The 21,176-nt window shown below is 46.1% G+C and overlaps 1 protein-coding gene across 1 annotated transcript in view; it reads right to left on the bottom strand.

Moving 5' to 3' along the window:
- Nucleotides 1–17,984: 17,984 nt before the first annotated feature.
- Nucleotides 17,985–21,176, bottom strand: part of KIF3B (kinesin family member 3B) — a 25,254-nt gene continuing 22,062 nt past the window's right edge. The window contains exons 8-9 of the mRNA XM_082271214.1: nt 19,208–19,386; nt 17,985–18,957 (exon numbers count right to left, since the gene is read on the bottom strand). Of these exons, the coding sequence (XP_082127340.1) occupies nt 18,870–18,957; nt 19,208–19,386 (267 nt within the window). The 3' untranslated portion in view covers nt 17,985–18,869. The remainder of the gene's footprint in view (nt 18,958–19,207; nt 19,387–21,176) is intronic.

Below are 21,176 nucleotides of genomic sequence, written 5' to 3'. Positions count from 1 at the left end.
TGACCAGCATACATGCCCCCTTTCAATGCAGTGACCAGCATACATGCCCCCTTTCAATGCAGTGACCAACGTACATGCCCCCTTTCAATGCAGTAACCAGCATACATGCCCCCTTTCAATGCAGTGACCAGCGTGCATGCCCCCTTTCAATGCAGTGGCCAGCGTACATGCCCCCTTTCAATGCAGTGACCAGCATACATGCCCCCCTTCAATGCAGTGACCAGCGTACATTCCCCCAATGCAGAGATCAGCGTGCGTGCCCCCTTCAATGCAGTGACCAGCGTACATGCCCCCTTTCAATGCAGTGACCAGCGTACATGCCCCTTTCAATGCAGTGACCAGCGTACATGCCTCCTTTCAATGCAGTGACCAGCGTACATGCCCCCTTTCAATGCAGTGACCAGCATACATGCCCCCTTTCAATGCAGTGACCAGTATACATGCCCCTTTCAATGCAGTGACCAGCATACATGCCCTCTTTCAATGCAGTGACCAGCGTACATGCCCCTTTCAATGCAGTGACCAGCATACATTCCCCCAATGCAGAGATCAGCGTGCGTGCCCCCTTCAATGCAGTGACCAGCATACATTAATTCCCCCAATGCAGAGATCAGCGTGCGTGCCCCCTTACTTACCTGGAGCAGCAGCGGCGGCGGGCGGCTTCTCCTCAGTCCCGGTGGCGTGTCTCCTCCAGTCCTCCCGCTCCAGCCTCCTCCTCGGCCAATGGCATGGGGTTTGCCTTGCGGCCAATCAGGAAGCGCATATCGGACGCGCTTCCTGATTGGCCGGGAGGAGGATCTGTGTGACAATAGCAAATTTTAATTTGCTTTTGTCACACAATGGGTGGGCTCGGGGCGCACTGCTCTGCACCCCGGCTCCACCTTTTGCATCACCCTATTAGAGCCTCTGGCTCTAATCAGGTGATTTAAAGAAGAAAAAAAACCATTAAGCTCCATGCGTCCGGCGCCCCTGCATGCAGATTAGGGGGCCGGACACATGGATGTAGGGGCGACGCCCCTGCGCCCTCAATACACCGGCCGCCACTGATTGTAGATAAAGGGAATGGGAGAAGGGAATGAGTGGGATACTCCTTTAGGCTTCAACTAATTACACTTGGAACTTTCTTTCTGAAAAATGCCCGCTGATGCTTCCTTGACGCCAGCCGGCGCCAGTCAATGCTCTCCAACACTGAGAACACACTGTAACTTGATAGAAGTGCTAAATCCTCAACTGTCATGCTACACTGTACCCATATGAAATTATTTTTTTTTTTCACACAAATAGAGCTTTCTTTTGGTGGTATTTAATCACAGCTGGGTTTTTTTATTTCTTACTAAAAAAAAAAAAGACAGAAAGTGTAAAAAAAAAAAAAAAAAAAAAGTTTTTCTTATTTTCTGTCAGTAAATTTTGAAAATAAGTAGTTTTTCTCCTTCACTGATGTGCGCTGATGAGGTGGCACTTATGGGCACTGATGAGGTGGCACTGATGAGGAGGTACTAATATGCCGCACTGATGGGCACTGATAGGTGGCACTGATGAGCAGGCACTGATTGTGGGCACTGATGGTGGGCAGTATGGGCACTGATGGGCACTGTTTTACTTTTCTGTAATCAGGGCACTGATGATCAGTGCCCAGATTGCCTGTCCTTGTCTTCCCTTTGAGGAGGAGCTGCTGATCGGCCCTCCTCCCCACACACTGACGGTGGGCGGGCGGGATGTGGTTAAATTACATTTTTTTAAAGCGTCGCCTATGGAGATTTATAAGTACCTTAGTTTGTTGCCATTTCACGTGTACACAATTTTAAACCGTACTCGGCGTGACATCATCTTTCACAATATACAAAAACATTGGGCTAACCTTACTGTTTAGTTTTTTTAAATTCAGTGAAATGTGTTTTTTCCAAAAAAAAATGTGTTTGAAAGACCGCTGCGCAATAACCTTGTGACATAAAATATTGCAACGACCACCACTTTATTCTCCAGAGTCTTTGCCAAAAAAATATATGTTATAATATAAATATAATATATTACATTATATTATTAAATATAATATTAAATATTATATTAAATATTAATATTATATATATTAAATATTATATATAATTATATTAAATATAATATTATATTATAAATATAATATAAATAATATGTTTGGGGGTTCTTATTAATTTTCTAACAAAAAATACTGTAACTTGTAAAAAACATGTCAGAAATAGGCTTAAGGAACTTTTTTTTTAAACGCATATATTTGAATGTCTTCCATTGAAATACATGGGCTGCGAATTTTCATGACACTTTATGTGTCCAAAGTTGCATGACCAGTTGCATAAGTTTGAATGGAGCCTAAAGCTCAGTGGTTAGCACTGGGGTACTTGGTTTGAATCCTGGAGTTTGCATGTCCTTGCGTGAGTTTTCCTCCAGACACTCTGGTTTCCTCCGACACTCCAAAGGCATGATGGTAGTAGATCTGACCCTAGTATGTATGTGAGATAGGGACTTTAGATTGTAAGCTCCCTAAAGGCAGGGACTGAAGTGAATGTAAAGCTGCGTAAATTGATGACACTATATAGCTGCATGTGATTAAATACACACTGCTCAAAAAAATGAAAGGAACACTTTTTAATCAGAGTATAGCATCAAGTCAATTAAACTCCCAGGATACTGATCTGGTCAGCTGCTTTGGTATTAAAGAAATGAACAGGGGCACTAGATGGGCAACAATGAGACAACCTCCAAAACAGGAATGGTTTAACAGGTGAAGGTCACTGACATTTTTTTCCCTACTCCTCATCTTTTCTGACTGTTTTTCACTACTTCTGCATTTGACTAGGGTCCGTGTCACTACGGGTAGCATGAGGCGATACCTGGACCCTATAGAGGTTGCACAGGCAGTCCAACTCCTTCAGGATGGCAAATCAAATCAATACATGGCATTGCCAGAAGGTTTGCTGTGTCTCCCAGCACAGTCTCCCGAGCATGGAGGAGATTCCAGGAGACAGACAGTTACTCTAGGAGATCTGGACAGGGCTGTAGAAGGTCCTTCACCCATCAGCAGGACCGGTATCTGCTCCTTTGTGGAAGGAGGAACAGGATGAGCACTGCCAGAGCCCTACAAAATGACCTCCAGCAGACCACTGGTGTGAATGTCTCTGACCAAACAATCAGAAACAGACTTCATGGGGGTGGCCTGAGGACTGACGTCCTCTAGTGGGCCCTGTGCTCACTGTCCGGCACCGTGGAGCTCGATTGGCATTTGCCATTGAACACCAGAATTGTCAGGTTTGCCACTGGCACCCTGTGCTTTTCACAGATGAGAGCAGGTTCACCCTGAGCACATGTGACAGACGTGAAAGGGTCTGGAGAAGCTGTGGAGAACATTATGCTGCCTGTAACATTGTTCAGCATGACCGGTTTGGTGGTGGGTCAGTGATGGTCTGGGGAGGGATATCCATGGAGGGATGCACAGACCTCTACAGACTAGACAATGGCACCCTGACTGCCATTAGGTATCGGGATGAAATTCTTGGACCCATTGCCAGACCCTAACACTGCTGCAGTGGGTCCTGGGTTCATCCTGGTGCACGACAATGCCCGGCTTCATGTGTCGAGAATATGCAGCCGGTTCCTGGAGGATGAAGGAATTGATACCACTGAATAGCCCCCATGCTTGTCTGACCTAAATCCAATAGAACACCTCTGGGACATTATGTTTCCGTCCATCTGACATCGCCAGGTTGCACCTCAGTCTGTTCAGGAGCTCAGTGATGCCCTGGTTCAGATCTGGGAGGAAATACCCCAGGACACCATCCGTTGTCCCATTAAGAGCATGTCCCGTCGTTGTCAGGCATACATACAAGCACATGGAGGCCATACAAACTACTGAGTACCATTCTGAGTTCCTGCAATGAAATTTCAGCAAAATGGACTAGCCTGCTGCATCATTTCTTCACTTTTATTTTTGGGGTGTCTTTGAATTCAGCCCTCTGTAGGGTGATAATTTTCATTTCCATCAAACAATGTGACATCCTTTCCTTCTTAACCCATTACCCAGTCCATACCAGTATAGATCCTAACCCATTACCCAGTCCATACCAGTATAGATCCTAACCCATTACCCAGTCCATACCAGTATAGATCCTAACCCATTACCCAGTCCATACCAGTATAGATCCTAACACATTACCCAGTCCATACCAGTATAGAATAGAATAAATACAAAAGAAAAGGATAGAAAGTATAATTGTTTTCAAAAATTTGAATACATTTGAATAGAATAGAAAAGAATAGAAAAAATAGAATAGAAAGAATATAACCATCTTTCAAAATTCACATTTCGAATAGAATAAATTTGATCTCGAATGGAATTAGATTCAAATGCGATTAGAATGGAATTCAAATTCTCTGTAAATTCTAATCGATTCGAAAAAACAAAACAAATTGCAAAGATGAAAATAAACAAATTTAATTAAATTAATTTATGTAAATACTTTATTGAAACTAAAGGCATTTTTTTTTGTTCTGCACATGTCTATCCTGTTGATTGTTATCATTTTGTTAGAAAATATAAGGACATCCCTTATGGGTTGTCACCAGAATGGGAGTGGAGGGGGAATCCTCCAATGGGACACTAGGGATTTGCTCTCACTTCCGGTTTTGGCTATGGGACAGGAAGGGAAATATCTCCAATAGGACACAAATGGCAAAAAAAAAAAAAAGACGGGGGTTGTAACTCTCCCTTAGGCAGATCATAGATGATGCGATTTTCTTTCCTACAACCACGAAAATCACTTATTTCCCCCATCAATACAGTCAGTATTAATGGGAAAATCCCTCCCGCTGAGTGATTGTGTCGTGAGCCATCCCTTCCGGCAGAACACTGATTATTGCTAGCGGCTTTAACCACTGGCAAGAATGGCATGCTAAAAATCCGAAATGCTGGTTGTACCCAAGTCCATCTATGGTTCAACTTGGGTACCAATCAGCCTGCCCATAGATGGATCGAATCTCTGCCAGTCCCTGCTGAACTTGCCAAGATTCAAACCCTCTATGGCTGGCTTACCTCCATTTAAATAAAACTTATTGTTAACTCTTACTTCAGGTTCATGTTGCATGTTACACCCATATTCAGGGCTTAACGTGAAACATGGTCGCACTCCCCAACCCACTCACCTTCAAATCGACCCGCTTCCCCCCATTTACCTGAATCGCTGGAATCTTCTACATACAACCTTCTGTTTTCTTTTGAATTTAGCGTATGGATCTGTGAATGGGAAAACTACAAGTCCCATCTCATCCATGTCTTTATGGACCTTGCTTTGTGCACTGGTCCAAATCATTTGGTGGAGGGGGGGTTATGGTGTGAGGTTGTTTTTCAGGGGTTGGGCTTGGCCCCTTAGTTCCAGTGAAGTGAAGGCTTCAGCATACCAAGACATTTTGGACAATTTCATGCTCCCAACTTTGTGGGAAGAGTTTGGGGATGGCCCCTTCCTGTTCCAACATGACTGCGCACCAGTGCACAAAGCAAGGTCCATCAAGACATGGATGAGCGAGTTTGGGGTGGAGGGACTTGACTGGCCTGCACAGAGTCCTGACCTCAACCCGATGAAACACCTTTGGGATGGATTAGATCGGAGACTGCGAGCCAGGCCTTCTCGTCCAACATCAGTGCCTGACCTCACAAATGCGCTTCTGGAGGAATGGTCAAACATTCCCATAGACACTCCTAAACCTTGTGGACAGCCTTCCCAGAAGAGTTGAAGCTGTTATAGCTGCAAAGGGTGGGCCAACTCAATATTTAACCCTACCGACTAAGACTGGGATGCCATTAAAGTTCATGTGTGTGTAAAGTCAGGCGTCCCAATACTTTTTATAATATAGTGTATCATGAGGATCTGATGTAATTACCTGGATCTTAGCATTGAACACGGAGATACTGTTTGCAGGCCAATCTGACCGTAATAGAGTCCAGAGGCACTGCTAAGAGTCAACCCAACTACTGGTGATGGCCCATGTGGTGAACATAGAAGCTTTCTGATACCTTTCACTACACAGCGGTGCGCACACTTTCTGATTGGCGCTGTGGTCTTCATTTTTGCACAATTACCTACTTGCCGACCAGCCGCCGCAGTTTTACGGCGGCAGGTTCCTGCTAATCGCCGTACCTGCACAACGGTTCTTGGCAGCGATCCTGAGGGCGTGCCTGCGCCCACTCGCCAAAGGGGAACCTGAGGCGTGGGGTTGGCGGTTGTGATTGCCGCCGGGCACCTGCGGTTGCTCCCTGTGAAGAGAGAACGGCGGTCTGCTGTTGTAAACACAGCAGACCATTTTTCTCTCTCCTATCAACACAGAGCCCCTGTGTTCCTCCTATTTAGGATCACGGGTCTCTGTGTTGATATTATAAGTCCCCCCACCCCACAGTTAGAAAACACTCCCCTAGGCTCACACTTAAACCTTTGATTGCCCCTGGGTTAACCTCTTCCCTGCCAGTGTCATTATTATAGTAACAGTGCATATTTTTAGCACTGATTACTGTAGTAATGTCACTGGTCCCCCCAAAAGTGACAAAAATGTCAGTTAGGGGTCCGATCTGTCCGCCGCAAAGTCGCAGTCCCGCTAAAATTGCAGATCGCCGCCATTACTAGTAAAAAAAATAAATAAATAAATAAAAAATTACATAAATCCTTCCCCTAGTTTGTAGATGCGATAATTTGTGTGCAAACCAATCAAAATACGCTTATTGGGATTTATTTTTTTACCAGAAATATGTACCAGAATACATTGTCCTAAAATGATTACAAATTTAGGTTTTTAAATTTTTTTTTTGAAAATGTTATATAACAGAATTTGAAAAATAGTTTTTTTTTCAAAATTGTCGCTCTTTTTTTGTTTATAGTGCAAAAAAAAAAAAAAAAAAAAAAAAAAAAAAAATCGCACAGGTGATCAAATACCACCAAAAGAAAGCTCTGTTTGTGGGAAAAAAAGGATATTCATTTTATTTAGGCACACAATTCTCCATTAACCACTTGCCGACCGCCGCACGACTATCTACGTCGGCGGTCAGCCCCTCACAGGCAAACTAACGTAGGGCTACGTTGTTTGCTTGTGAGGGTCTAGGGAGCGAGCGCGCGCCCCCCGGGGCGCGCTCCCGCTCCCGCGTGGTCACGGACCCCCCCGCGTGTGTGACCAGCGGACCCGATGTCCGCCGGTCACTCGGCGATCGGCGGGGGAGAGGGAGAATGTCAGGCAGCTTGTGTAAACAAACTGCCTGTCATTCTCCTCGCTGCAAAGACACTGATAAAACGGATCTGGTATGTAGATCCGTTGATCAGTGTCCTTACAGCTAGAGCCACAGCCAATCACAGTAGAAACCACGCCCCTAGGGACACACACAGCCCCTCCCTTCCAAATAAAGTTAACCCCTTCACTACCAGTGTATTTTTACAGTAACAGTGCATATGTATAGCACTGATTACTGTAGAAATGTCACTGGTAACCCCAAAAGTGTCAAAAATGTCAGTCAAGGGTCCGATCTGTCCGCCGCAATGTCGCAGTACCGCAAAAAAATCGCAGATCGCCGCCATTACGCGTTAAAAAAAAAAACAACAAAAATGACAAAAATCTTTCCCTTTGTTAGTAAACGCGATAACTTTTGCGCAAACCAATCAAAATACGCTTTTTGCGATTTTTTTTACCAAACATAGGTAGCATAAAATAAATTGGCCGAAAATTTTTAAAAATTTTGATTTTTACATTTTTTTGGGGGGAATTTCATATAAAAAAATGTGAAAAATATTGCTATTTTTGCAAAATTGACGCTCTTTTTTTGTTTATAGCGCGTGATCAAAAAATCGCACAGGTGATCAAATACCACCAAAAGAAAGCTCTGTTTGTGGGAAAAAAAGGACGTCAAATTCGTTTAGGTACAGCGTCGCACGACCGCGCAATTGTGCGTTAAATTCACGCAGTGCCGAATCGCAAAATACCCCCTGGTCGGAATGGGGGTAAAATCTTCCGGGGCTTAAGTGGTTAAAATAACGCAGTGCCGAATAAAAAAAAATGGCCTGGTCGTAGTTCCGGCCTATTTTGCAACTTTAGTGATTCCTGGAGTGCTCGCTATGCTGATCAACAATTGGGCATTTTCAATTTTTTTCCGGGGTCCCTTATCTTATTTTCAGGGCATTTTTGATTGTACTTTCTCCTTCTCCCCCCTCTGTGGCCGCGGCCACCGACATCACTTCCGCCTTTGCACTGCATCCTGGGAGCTGTTTGTCATCATTCCCAGGAGGCTGGAATCAGGAAGAACTCCCAGAATCCCTGGAATCAGGAAGAAGGACACAGCAGATTACACTGCAGCTTCAGTGCCCACATCCAAGATGGCAGAGACAGCGTTTTTAAAAGTAAGATTTTGACTAAAATCCAATACTGTACACCTTGTAAGTATGAGAATAGCGGTTCTGTAAAGGGCGACGGATTAGTATTATAGGGGTATTTTTAGTTAAAAAAGGTATTTGAGGCCGGAACTCCGCTTTAAGGGGAAAATCTTACAGTCCAGAAGTGGTTAAAACAGACTTATAATATTTTTTGTCACAAACATTTTTTTTTTGCTTTATTGGGGTGTTTTGTATCACGATACCTTTAGCACAGTATAATTTTTGTTTAACCACTTGCCGACTGCCGCACGACTATTTACGTCGGCAGTCAGCCCCTCACAGGCAGAGCGACGTAGGGCTACGTAGGGTTTTGGGAGCGAGCGCGCGCCACCGGAGGCGCGCTCCCACTCGGTCATGGACCCCCCCCACGCGTGTGCCCGGCGGAACCGATGTCCGCCGGGCACTCGCGATCGTCCGTGACAGCGGGAGAAAGGCAGGCGGCTAATGTAAACAAAGCCGCCTGTCATTCTCCCCTGTGTAAGAATGGAGATCATACGGTTCTACTATGTAGGACCGTTGATCTCTGTTCTTACACATCAAGCCACAGCCAATCACAGTTAGAATCACGCCCACACTTAACCCCTCCCTCTCCAATACAGCTAACTCCTTCACTGCCAGTGTAATTTTTACAGTAACAGTGCATATATTTAGCACTGATTACTGCAGTAATGTCACTGGTAACCCCAAAAGTGTCAAAAATGTCAGTCAAGGGTCCGATCTGTCTGCCGCAATGTCGCAGTCTCGCAAAAAAAAAAATCGCAGATCGCTGCATTACGCCTTAAAAAAACAAAAATGACAAAAATATTTCCGTTTGTTAGTAAACGCAATAACTTTTGCGCAAACCAATCAAAATACGCTTTTTGAGATTTTTTTTACCAAACATATGGTAAAAAAAAAAAAATTGGCCTAAAATGTTAAAAAATTTTGATTTTCACATTTTTTTGGGGGAATTTCATATAAAAAATGTGAAAAATATTGTTATTTTTGCAAAATTAACGCTCTTTTTTTGTTTATAGCGCATGATCAAAAAATCGCACAGGTGATCAAATACCACCAAAAGAAAGCTCTGTTTGTGGGAAAAAAAGGACGCCAAATTCGTTTAGGTACAGCGTCGCACGACCGCGCAATTGTTCGTTAAAATCACGCAGTGCCGAATCGCAAAATAGGCCCTGGTCAGGAAGGGGGTAAAATCTTCCGGGGCTTAAGTGGTTAATTTGTTGATTGCGCAGTGTGTCTGACGCCAGAACGTTTTCTATTACTAACGATTCTTGGTTAATTTTAGTTATTATCTGAAGCTGGACTTTACCATTTGCAGTGGGTTATATTGGGGTGGCGATCCGCTAAAAAAATCAAACCATCGGTCACCGCGTCCTGAAATAAAGACAACGCAGAGCTTGCAGTAAAGAGATTTTATTCAGATTTACATTCACCAATAGACAAAAGTACAAATAAATACATCTCCCTCCTGCTTCTTATTCCTGGATGGGAAGTCGCCAGCACACTGCGGCGTAGCATCGTAGAAAATTCGCAGCGTATATGGCTTCTTCGTGTAAGGCCGAGGAGGAGCGCCACCTCCCTGTAACGTCGCAACTCCAGGCTTCAAAGTACGCAAGAGCAAACCATGCATAGGGGAGGGCGGGGGGCGAAGAGCGGATTGAGGAGCAAGCAAGTGCCGTGTGACAATGGAAACATTCAACAACAATGTGCATTCACAGTACAGAGCAGCAAAATGGCGACTACATGAAGGGTGCAATGGTTTACTACGCAGCACAGGTCCAGCATCCACCTAACCATCTGTCTGAGGGACCCGGTGACCACCGTCATTGGCTGCCAGCCGTCTGCATGGTGCCAGTGTGGGGATTTGGTTCTTAAAGAGCCTCAAGATTTGAGACAACGGTTGTCCACTTCTACTGTTAGGATTCAACCAATGAAAAATCACGTTTGTGGGCCTAAAAGTCTTTCCTTAGCTCATTTTTTTTTTTTTTTACATTTAGGATTCCTGACCTTGTGACACCCGTCCAAGAAATGGGGTGAGCAGTGTTTTCAGCAGGAGGGCATGCACAGAATTAAAGCACTGTTGGATGTTCTAAACCAGTGGTCTCCAAACTCCGGCCCTTTGCTAGCACTAATCCAGTCCTTGGGACACTATTCCTCTCTTGGACACCAACAATGTGGTATTATTCCTCCCACTGACACCAATAATGGCGCAGATTCTTCCTCTAACACCACTGATGGGGCACCATTCCTAATACTATCAACAACGACAGGGCACTATTCCTCCCACTGATACTAATGATGGGGCACTATTCCTCCCACTGATACTAATGATGGGGCACTATTCCTCCCACTGATACTAATGATGGGGCACTATTCCTCCCACTGATACTAATGATGGGGCACTATTCCTCCCACTAACACCAATGATGGGGCACTATTCCTCCCACCAATACCAATGATGGGGGCACTATTCCTCCCACCAATACCAATGATGGGGGCACTATTCCCCCCACTGATACTAGTGATGGGGCACTAGTCCTCTCACTGACAGCAATGGCAAGTTACAATTCCTCCCAATGACACCAATGATGGGGGCATCAATATCTTCCACTGATATCAATCATGGGGCACTATTCCTCCCACTATTAACAATGAAGGGGCACTATTCCTTTCACTAAAACCAATGATGGTGGCACTATTCCTCCTACTGACACCAAGGATTGGGTCACTATTTCTTCCACTGACACCAATGATGCGGCACCATTCCTTCCACTGACACCAATGATGGGGCATTATTCCTCCCAATTACACAAATAAAGGGGCACTATTCCTCCCACTGATACCAATGATGGGACACTATTCCTCCCACTTGCACCATTGATGGGGCACTATTCCTCCCTCTGATACCAATGATGGGGTACTATTATTCCCCCTGACACCAACGATGGGGCACTATTCCTCGCAATAATACCAATGGGGCACTATTCCTTCCACTGACACCAGTGACGCGGGCACTATTCCTTCCACTATTACCAATGAAGGGGCACTATTCCTCCCACTGACACCAATGATGGGGCACTATTCCTCCCACTGATACCAATGAAGGGGCACTATTCCTCCCACTGATACCAATGATGGGGCACTATTCCTCCCACTGATACCAATAAAGGGGCACTATTCCTCCCACTGACACCAATGATGGGGCACTATTGCTCCCACTGATACCAATGAAGGGGCACTATTCCTCCCACTGACACCAATGATGGGGCACTATTCCTTCCACTATTACCAATGAAGGGGCACTATTCCTCCCACTGACACCAATGATGGGGCACTATTCCTCCCACTGACACCAATGATGGGGCACTATTCCTCCCACTGACACCAATGATGGGGCACTATTCCTTCCACTGATACCAATGATGGGGCACTATTCCTCCCACTGACACCAATGATGGGGCACTATTCCTCCCACTGATACCAATGATAGGGGCAATATTTCCCCTCCTCCTAACCACAGGGGTGCTGTGTAAAAATTCCCACTGACCACCAAGTCTGGGGCATGATCTACTCCCAATGGCCAAAGGCCAGCCCGCTAAAGTCTGAAGGACAGTTAACTGGCCCCTTGTTTGGAGACCCCTGATAGAAACCTTCCTCATTTTTGGAGAGATTCCCCATCACTTCCTGTATTGACAGGAAGTGAAAGAAAATCACTCCAATCAGGGCACTGGTTGCAATAAAAACCCAACCGTGGTTCAAACCCTTCCCTGCTCTATCCAGAACCTGGTGTAGGAGCTCTTCAGACACTCCCTAGCTTTCTGCTCTTGGGGGGGGGGGGGGGGGGGAAGGATTGATCATAGGAAATGGAACCTTCCAGCTGATCACCATTGTTCCCCTGAGAGGTTAGCACGGGGTGTCTGCTTGGTGCAAAAACATTCACAACCAGCCAAATGAGACGCCCACATGGCAGCTGAATCTTCTATCTGCAGGGCAGCCTACCTTATATCTCCTCCGGGACACATCTACTGATCAGACATACATGAGAAGATCAGAGAAGGATCTCTGCATGTATGGGCAAAGACAACTGCAAACAACCAACCAACTGCAAACAACATAGAACAAAATCAATGGGATCATTCAGATAAAATTCTTGTGGCCACTTGCAGGATCCAGCCTTTAGTGTGAAGGGAAGGATGTTCCGTTATATGCAGATCTCTCCGTTTTCGATAAAAGAACATTCAAGGTGCAAAATGATTTAAAATCAAATATCTAGAAAAAGTTCACATTTATATTTCATTACCTTTTTCTGATGCAAATATTGATTTCCACATTTCGTCTGCTTATAACTGTAGTGAGGTGTTGGAAGACCGAACATTGCATGCTGGGAGAAGGTCATGTGCTCCTACGTACCCGGAAGTACCGGGTATCTGGCAGCAGGAAAGTGCAGCGAAGGCAAGTGTAAGTGGGTCAGGGTGGGGGGGGGGGGAGCTCTAAAGTGGACCTCTTCTCATCTGCACACCCCGCTTATGTGCGGCAGCAGGAAAGTGGTCTTTAATATCCAGCCGCCACATGTATGGTGGCATGAAGGCTGTGTGTTCCCAGCACACTGACTGAGCTTTCACCGACAGCTCTCGGTCAAGGCTTCTGATTGGGAGCTGTGAGCCAATCACAGTGATCACATGATATAGAAGCTGCACTGCCTCCCTGCTATTAAAGTGTTACTAAACCCAGGAGCCTGCAGTCACTATATCTGGTCTCCCCAGGAGCCTGCAGTCACTATATCTGGTCTCCCCAGGAGCCTGCAGTCACTATATCTGGTCTCCCCAGGAGCCTGCAGTCACTATATCTGGTCTTCCCCAGGAGCCTACAGTCACTATATCTGCTTTCCCCAGGAGCCTGCAGTCACTATATCTGGTCTTCCCAGGAGCCTGCAGTCACTTTATCTGGTCTCCCCAGGAGCCTGCAGTCACTATATCTGGTCTTCCCCAGAAGCCTACAGTCACTATATCTGCTTTCCCCAGGAGCCTGCAGTCACTATATCTGGTCTTCCCAGGAGCCTGCAGTCACTTTATCTGGTCTCCCCAGGAGCCTGCAGTCACTATATCTGGTCTCCCCAGGAGCCTGCAGTCACTATATCTGGTCCCCCCAGGAGCCTGCAGTCACTATATCTTGTCTCCCCAGGAGCCTGCAGTCACTATATCTGGTCTCCCCAGGAGCCTGCAGTCACTATATCTGGTCCCCCCAGGAGCCTGCAGTCACTATATCTTGTCTCCCCAGGAGCCTGCAGTCACTATATCTGGTCTTCCCAGGACTCTGAGGTCACTATATCTGGTCTCCCCAGGAGCCTGCAGTCACTATATCTGGTCTCCCCAGGAGCATGCAGTCACTATATCTGGTCTTCCCAGGACTCTGAGGTCACTATATCTGGTCTCCCCAGGAGCCTGCAGTCACTATATCTGGTCTCCCCAGGAGCCTGCAGTCACTATATCTGGTCTTCCCAGGACTCTGAGGTCACTATATCTGGTCTCCCCAGGAGCCTGCAGTCACTATATCTGGTCTCCCACAGTACACAGAACATGGAAATGCAATAGTTTTAGTAAATATAAACTGCTAAATACATTTTCTCATCAGCAGTATATAGCAGTCGTGTCACTTCTATCAGTGTCTGGTTAGAGCTTGTAGGAGGAGTTTTCATTCTACTCTGACTGTCCTATGAGGCTGTTTGACCCATGACCTTCTGTCTGGACAGTGCTGATTGACCCTGTGATGATCACATGAGTGCTGATCACCCCCCCCCCCCCAAAAAAAAAAAAAAAAAAAATTTAGCAATACACACCAAGCCAAGCATGTGCAGACTGCCACCAAGGCTTTGTTCTATCAGCAGATGGATTGAGGACAGTGGAAGAAAGGGAGGATTAGAGCAGACAGGATCAAACAACCTTTTTACACAATGCAGAGGATTAACCCCTTAGGTTCCACAGTGAGTATAACAAGTATGCTTTACTGCATATACAGACTGATGTTACTGTTATGGGTTTAGTAACACTTTAACACCCAACTCCCCAGCATAAATTGCCCATCATGTGACTGCTGTGAAAGCCAACCACAGTGGTCACAATAATACAGACGATGTATCGCCTGCCCGGCATTAATGCCCATCTAAGTTCTCGTTCACATTGGAGGGACTTGTCTTGCGATTTGATAGGTGAAATTGCATGACAAGTCGCATCCTATTGCCAGCAATCGCACTGTTCAAATCGGTGCAACGCCGACTTTGTGGTGCTACATCGATTTAAAAAAGTATCACATGCACTACTTTTGGCAATTTCAGGTGCAACTTGAATAGACATCTGTGCATGAAGCCGCACAGTTGTCTTCAAAGTCGCACTGAGATGCGGCTTTGAAAACATGCGATTTCAGATGAAGTCGCACAATTTCAAAGCTGCAGTGAATGTGAACAGGGGCTATAGGGCCGCCGGGAGGTGGCATTAGAGGTTATGTTATGTATTTGGTGTATGATGTTACTTCCTTGATGTAAAGATCAGCTCCCTGCCTTCTGCGGTGCCTCACATCTCAAGACGCAGCCTTTTACTCGATGATAAAGTATCAAGTGATCCGGCAGACCTGCGGTATTTTGTGCATGCGCAGACACATCGTAAGTCTGCCAGGTCCCAAATACATGGCAGACCTGCGGTGTGTCTTTGCATGTGTGGACAGAGATTTCAAGATGGTAGTGCACTAGGAGTGGGGTGCATGGAGGACTTTAACAGCAAGCAGACAACGCTGAACCTTCATGGACTAGTAAGCATGCATTTTTTAAATCGCAGACAGGGACAGTTGTTACCCGGCTAAAAATTTGTATTAGCAAAGTAAAGTGCAGTTCCTCTTTAGAGGGACCCTGAATGTGCAAAGTCTCAGAGTCCCTTTAAACTACTATGCTGAATACCCAGGATACCCCCTTGATATACCCTGTTATATGCAAGCCCTAAACCTGGAAACAACCCATTATTTTTCCTAAGGATAGAAGGCAAGGCGTCTTTTGCCGGCAGAAACCATATTCCAGCAGGATGTCTGGAGTCTACAACAGGGAGTTTGGCTTCTGCTAGTTCATTGACAGATGCAATCCAATTTCATGCTATAGGACAGTGGTCTCCAAACTGCGGCCTGGGGGCCAGGTGTAGCCCTTACTTGCTTTTATCTGGCCCTTGGGGCACTATTTCATCTACTGACACAAGCAATATAGCAAAATTCCCCCCCATCTGACACCTACAAAGGTGCACAATTCTTCCCAATGACACCAACAATGGGGCCCAATGACACCAATGATGGGGTACAGTTCAACCCAATGAGACCAACAACGGGGATAATGATAGGGCACATTTCCTCCAAATGACCCAAATAATGGGGCACAATTCCTCCCAATGACACCAACAATTTGGCCTGATGACATGAATGTTGGGGCACAATTCCTTCCAATGACACCAACAATGGGGCTCAATTCCTTCCAATGACACCAATAATGGGGCTCAATTACATGGATGGGGCACGATTCCTCCCAATGAGACCAACAATGGGGCCCAGTAACACCAATAATGGGGCACAATTTCTCCCAATAAGACCAACAATGGGGCACAATTCTTCCCAATGAGACCAGCAATGGGGCCCAGTGACACTATTGATGGGGCACTATTCCTCCAACCGGCATCAACCATGGGGCACTATTCTTCCCACTGACACCAACCATGGGGCACTATTCCTCCCACTGACCCCAACCATGGGGCACTATTCCTCCCACTGACCCCAACCATGGGGCACTATTCCTTCCACTGACCCCAACCATGGGGCACTATTCCTTCCACTGACCCCACCCATGAGGCACTGTTCTTCCCACTGACCCTAAACATGGGGCACTATTCCTCCCACTGAAACCAACAATGGGGCACTATTCCTCCCACTAACACCAATAATGGGGCACAATTTCTCCCACTGACATCAAAGATGGGGTATTGTTTACTCCCACTGATGATGGGACATTTTCTACTCCCACTGGCCACAGTCCGGCCTCCCTAAAGTCTAAAGGACGGTAAACTGGCCCTGCGTTCAAAAAAAAGCCTGGAGACCCCATGCCAATGGATACAGACTTCTTTTTAAAGTTCTGGATGGACTGTGGAGGAGTCAGAACCCGTCATGTATTTATTGCTGTGCCCGATGGGGAGATCCTCTCCCCTCTGTATTTAGCAGGGTGACCATTAATAATGATGGAAAATTCAAAATTTTACAGTTGTCATCACAATGGGAATAGAGGAGAATCCTACCAACTGAAACCAATGCAAACAGGTGTAGTGGTGCTGCTACCTTTCTTCAATCCTCAGCTCCATGACTAAGGCCTGACAGCCAAAACGCGTTGGATTTTTTCGGTGATAACTGTCTATATCTTTTAGTAAGCATTGACTCGGGAGAACCTTGTCTGTCCTCAGCAGTTGGTGGTCCTGAATACTGCAGAGAACCTGATTACTTATCTTTTTCCATTGGCCTTGTGTCTGGTCATGTGACATGAAAAGTGTTTTTCTTCTTCCTTTGGTGTTGGTGGCCCTAAATGCTGCAGGGAACCGTGCCACAAAATGACGTTAGCGCCATCCCTTCCATAATTCTTCTGTTAGTGTGATGATGTATCCCCAGAGGGCGTGTCGCCGACACCCTGGGTGCACAGGAAGTGGGTTAAATGATTCTGGGTGTCATTCAACCCAAAGCAGCACTGAACCATGGAGCGGGGGGCTGCGGCATAGAAGAGGGGAGTGCTGTGGCGAGAGTTATTTTATTTTTTTAAATTTAAGCTGGACTTGGGTTTTAGGGACAATTCCCCATTCACCCCAAAGCAGCATTGGGTGTCAGTCAACCCAAAGCGGCACTGGATGTCAGTCAACCCAAAGCGGCACTGGGTGTCAGTCAACCCAAAGCGCCACTGGGTGTCAGTCAACCCAAAGCGCCACTGGGTGTCCTTCAACCCAAAGCGCCACTGGGTGTCCTTCAACCCAAAGCACCACTGGGTGTCCTTCAACCCAAAGCGCCACTGGGTGTCCTTCAACCCAAAGCGCCACTGGGTGTCCTTCAACCCAAAGCGCCACTGGGTGTCCTTCAACCCAAAGCGCCACTGGGTGTCCTTCAACCCAAAGCGCCACTGGGTGTCCTTCAACCCAAAGCGCCACTGGGTGTCAGTCAACCCAAAGCGGCACTGGGTGTCAATCAACCCAAAGTGGCACTGGGTTTCCTTCAACCCAAAGCGGCACTGGGTGTCCTTCAACCCAAAGCAGCACTGGGTGTCCTTCAACCCAAAGCAGCACTGGACCATTAAGCGGGGGGCTGCAGGATAGAAGAGGGGAGTACTGCGGTGACAGTTATTTTATTTTTAATTAAAGCTGGACTTGGGTTTTAGGGAAGTCTCCCCAAAAATTATCCTGACATTAATTCTAACCATGCCTTGTCCAAATCATATTAAAAAAAAACATCTGACCCCTAATGACTAACCGTTTCCGCAAACTCCAAAACATTTGGCCTGATAGAATCCAGTCAACAGGACTGATGTCTGTATTGCTCCGAGTTTGGGACCCTCCACAGCCAATAACGGCTCAGGATGATGCGTTAGGATTACCGAGTAATGACGCGGGGATAAAAGTCACCATCGGACGGCATGAAACAGCCTTCGAACAAAACAAAAACCACTAATTTACATTATAAAAGAAGACTAAATATACATCTAAGTCATAAAAAAATGATATAAATACCAATAAACGTAGGTTAGGGTACAGAGATCAGTGCAGAGAGTGGAATTTGTATGTAAACACTTCAGGCTTGTACATACGTCACTCCCGAGTTGTATCTAGCGGTAAACTCTTCTTCCGTTTGTCAATAAAGTTTTAAAGTGTACAGGCTGTACTACACAAGATAGAGGTGGCCACGTTATGTGCGGAGCTGACGTAAGGCCTATCAGCAGGCTAAGACGTAGTGACATCAGAGGCGTAGAACTCGGCATTCTTTATAGTTGAGGTTACTAAATATTACTTTGGAACACAACATGGCCGACTCTCTTGTGTGCACTTTAAGGGGACATCCTGCACACTATCCACGCGGTTTTAGGCCGGAGAAAGCCTGATCTTGTGCCTCGAGAACGTGCTACCACATCTGCTAGAGTTAGGTGCTAGACATATTACCGTCACTTACGATTGTTATTCTGACCACCAAAAGTTCTACTGTTGGCCTGAGAAAGCGCAAGTGATTCCAGCATTGAGAAATTAATTTCTAGAGTTTGGTTAGTGGAGGCCTCAGTCTCCCCCTCCGGTGCCGAGTCAGGTCTTCTTCGTGTTACGTATGTAAAGTTCATCCATCTACTTTGTCCGTCCTAATACTTCATGTCAGGAGTCCACAGGCCTGGTTCTGGGCTTAGGTTTACTTTGGAACCAGACCCCTTGTCTGGGGGAAGTGCGAGGATCCGGAGGGGCTGGGGGAAGGGCCGGTCCGCCGTCCAGTCTTAGGCCTAGAAATACCAGAGAAAGAATATGTATGACAACCATTTTTAAAATCAAGATATTGTTTTATTACTAACTTTACAACCGCCCTATTGTAGCTTTACTGCTACAGGGTGGCCTCTGTGTGCCAGAACTTGACCAGTTCACTTTTAATCTTTCCTGTAGACCCTCCAAACTTATCACTTTAGGTCTTCTTTACTCCCCAAAATCCTCCATTCACACCCCTGGAAAAACATTTTCCAGCAGACCTCTACTTACCTGGCTTTGGACTTTTTATTGGCCATGCTTTCAAATGTCGAGGCGTCAACTTGGATGTCATCTTCGTCCTGAAGGGCGGCTTCCAGTGCAGCCTGGACCTTGGGAGCCACTGCTGGACCTTCGTAATCCCGAGTTGTACGACTTGGCATATCCAGCTCCAGCAGAACAATGTTCTCGGCCTGAAAGATTATTTTTTATTGAAAACCAGGCAAACAGCTGCATACACAGAAGAAATACATAGATAAGAGATGTTTTATTTGCTAAAGCATTTGTATATCTATGTAGTGCTGAGATTTACACAGGAGGAGGGGACCTTACCTTTCACTACTACAGGTCTTGTTCCCTCTCCCAGCATGTAAATGACCAGAAATGATAAGCAGCACACTTATAAACTCATCTCACTATCACTCTGCTCTCTCCTCCTAGCATCATGCTTTGTGGTCTTCAACTAGGTCAGTGGGTTAACCGTTTGTGCACTGTACGTATACTATGGCAGGGAGCCCGCTCTGTGCCGGATCGGGTACCTAGTATGTGATCTGGCACTTCCCACGTGGCTGTGCTGTGATTTCACAAAGCACCAGCCAACCAGCGCGTGCCAGCCAATAGATGTCCGCCGGCACCCACTGATCGTCGGGCAGAGACACAGAACGGAAACAAGGCAGAGCTCAGTTCCGACAGGGGGAAAGTGTTGGATTTTGTGTTCCTGCAAAGCGGGGAATTAAATCCATCACTTCCTTTAGTAAAAGCAGTAATCAGCACGGGTTTACAAAAGGACGTTCTTGTCAAACCAATCTGTTAACATTTTACGAGGAGGTGAGCTGTGAGCTAGATAGGGGGAGACCTGTGGATAAGGTGTACCTGGATTTTGCTAAGGCATTAAATAAAGTTCCCCACAAACGCTTAAAGCGGTAGTATACCGCTTTTTTTTACTTTTAACTACAGGTATGTCTATAATAAGGCTTACCTGTAGGTACAATTAATATCTCCTAAACCTACACAGTTTTGGAGATATTTGCTTTGCATACAGCGGCTGACACGTGCGGCACATGCGCTCTGAAGGTCCGGCGGACCTTCAGAGTTCCTTGCCGGAAATTGCCGGAAAAGGACTCCCGCGCGCATGCGCGGGAGTGACGTCATCGCGGCTCCGGCCAATCACAGCGCCGGAGCCGCTGAACCCGGAAGAGACGCCGAGGGATCATGTCAGCTCCCACAGCGGTGTCCGGGGGTACGTGTCAGGCTTCGTTCTAAGGTAAGTGTTTCATAATGAGCTAGTATGTGATGCATACTAGCTCATTATGCCTTTGTCTTGCAGGTTTTCTTTTTTACTTTGAGTTTACTACCGCTTTAATCTACAAACTAAGGTCTGCAGGCATCGACCACAGGGTTTGTTCTTGGATAGAAAACTGGTTACAGGGGCGTGTCCAAAGGGTGGCAATAAATAACGCGTACTCAGACTGGTCTGGAGTGGTGAGTGGGGTACCACAAGGCTCATTCCTGGGACCAATTTTGTTCAATGTATTCATAAATAACATTGAGGACGGGATCATTAGCTCAATCTCAGTTTTTGCGGATGACACAAAAATAGGCAGGCCAATAACTTCTCATCAAGATATAGAAATCTTACAGAATGACCTGAACAAAATAACAGAGTGGACAATTACATGGCAAATGAGGTTTAATGTAGAGAAATGTAAGGTATTGCACTTGGGGACTAAAAACATGAACGCAAAATACGCTTTGGGGGGGGGGTACGTCTGGGGGAATCCAGGATGGAGATGCAGCATGCAATGTGAAGCTGCAGCTGCCAAAGCCGGCAGAATATTAGCATGCATAAGGAAGGGGATTTATTCCAGAGATAAAACTATAATCCTACCACTTTATAAAACTCTGGTCCACCCACATCTGGAGTATTCTGTCCAGTTCTGGTCACCAGTCCTCAGAAAGGATGTGCTGGAACTGGAGAGAGTCC

This window comes from Pelophylax lessonae, assembly GCF_965119305.1.
Source record: "Pelophylax lessonae genome assembly, chromosome: 11".
Taxonomy (NCBI): Eukaryota; Metazoa; Chordata; class Amphibia; order Anura; family Ranidae; genus Pelophylax; species Pelophylax lessonae.
Note: the sequence above shows the minus strand (reverse complement) of the source record. Positions and strands in the feature narration are given on the sequence as shown.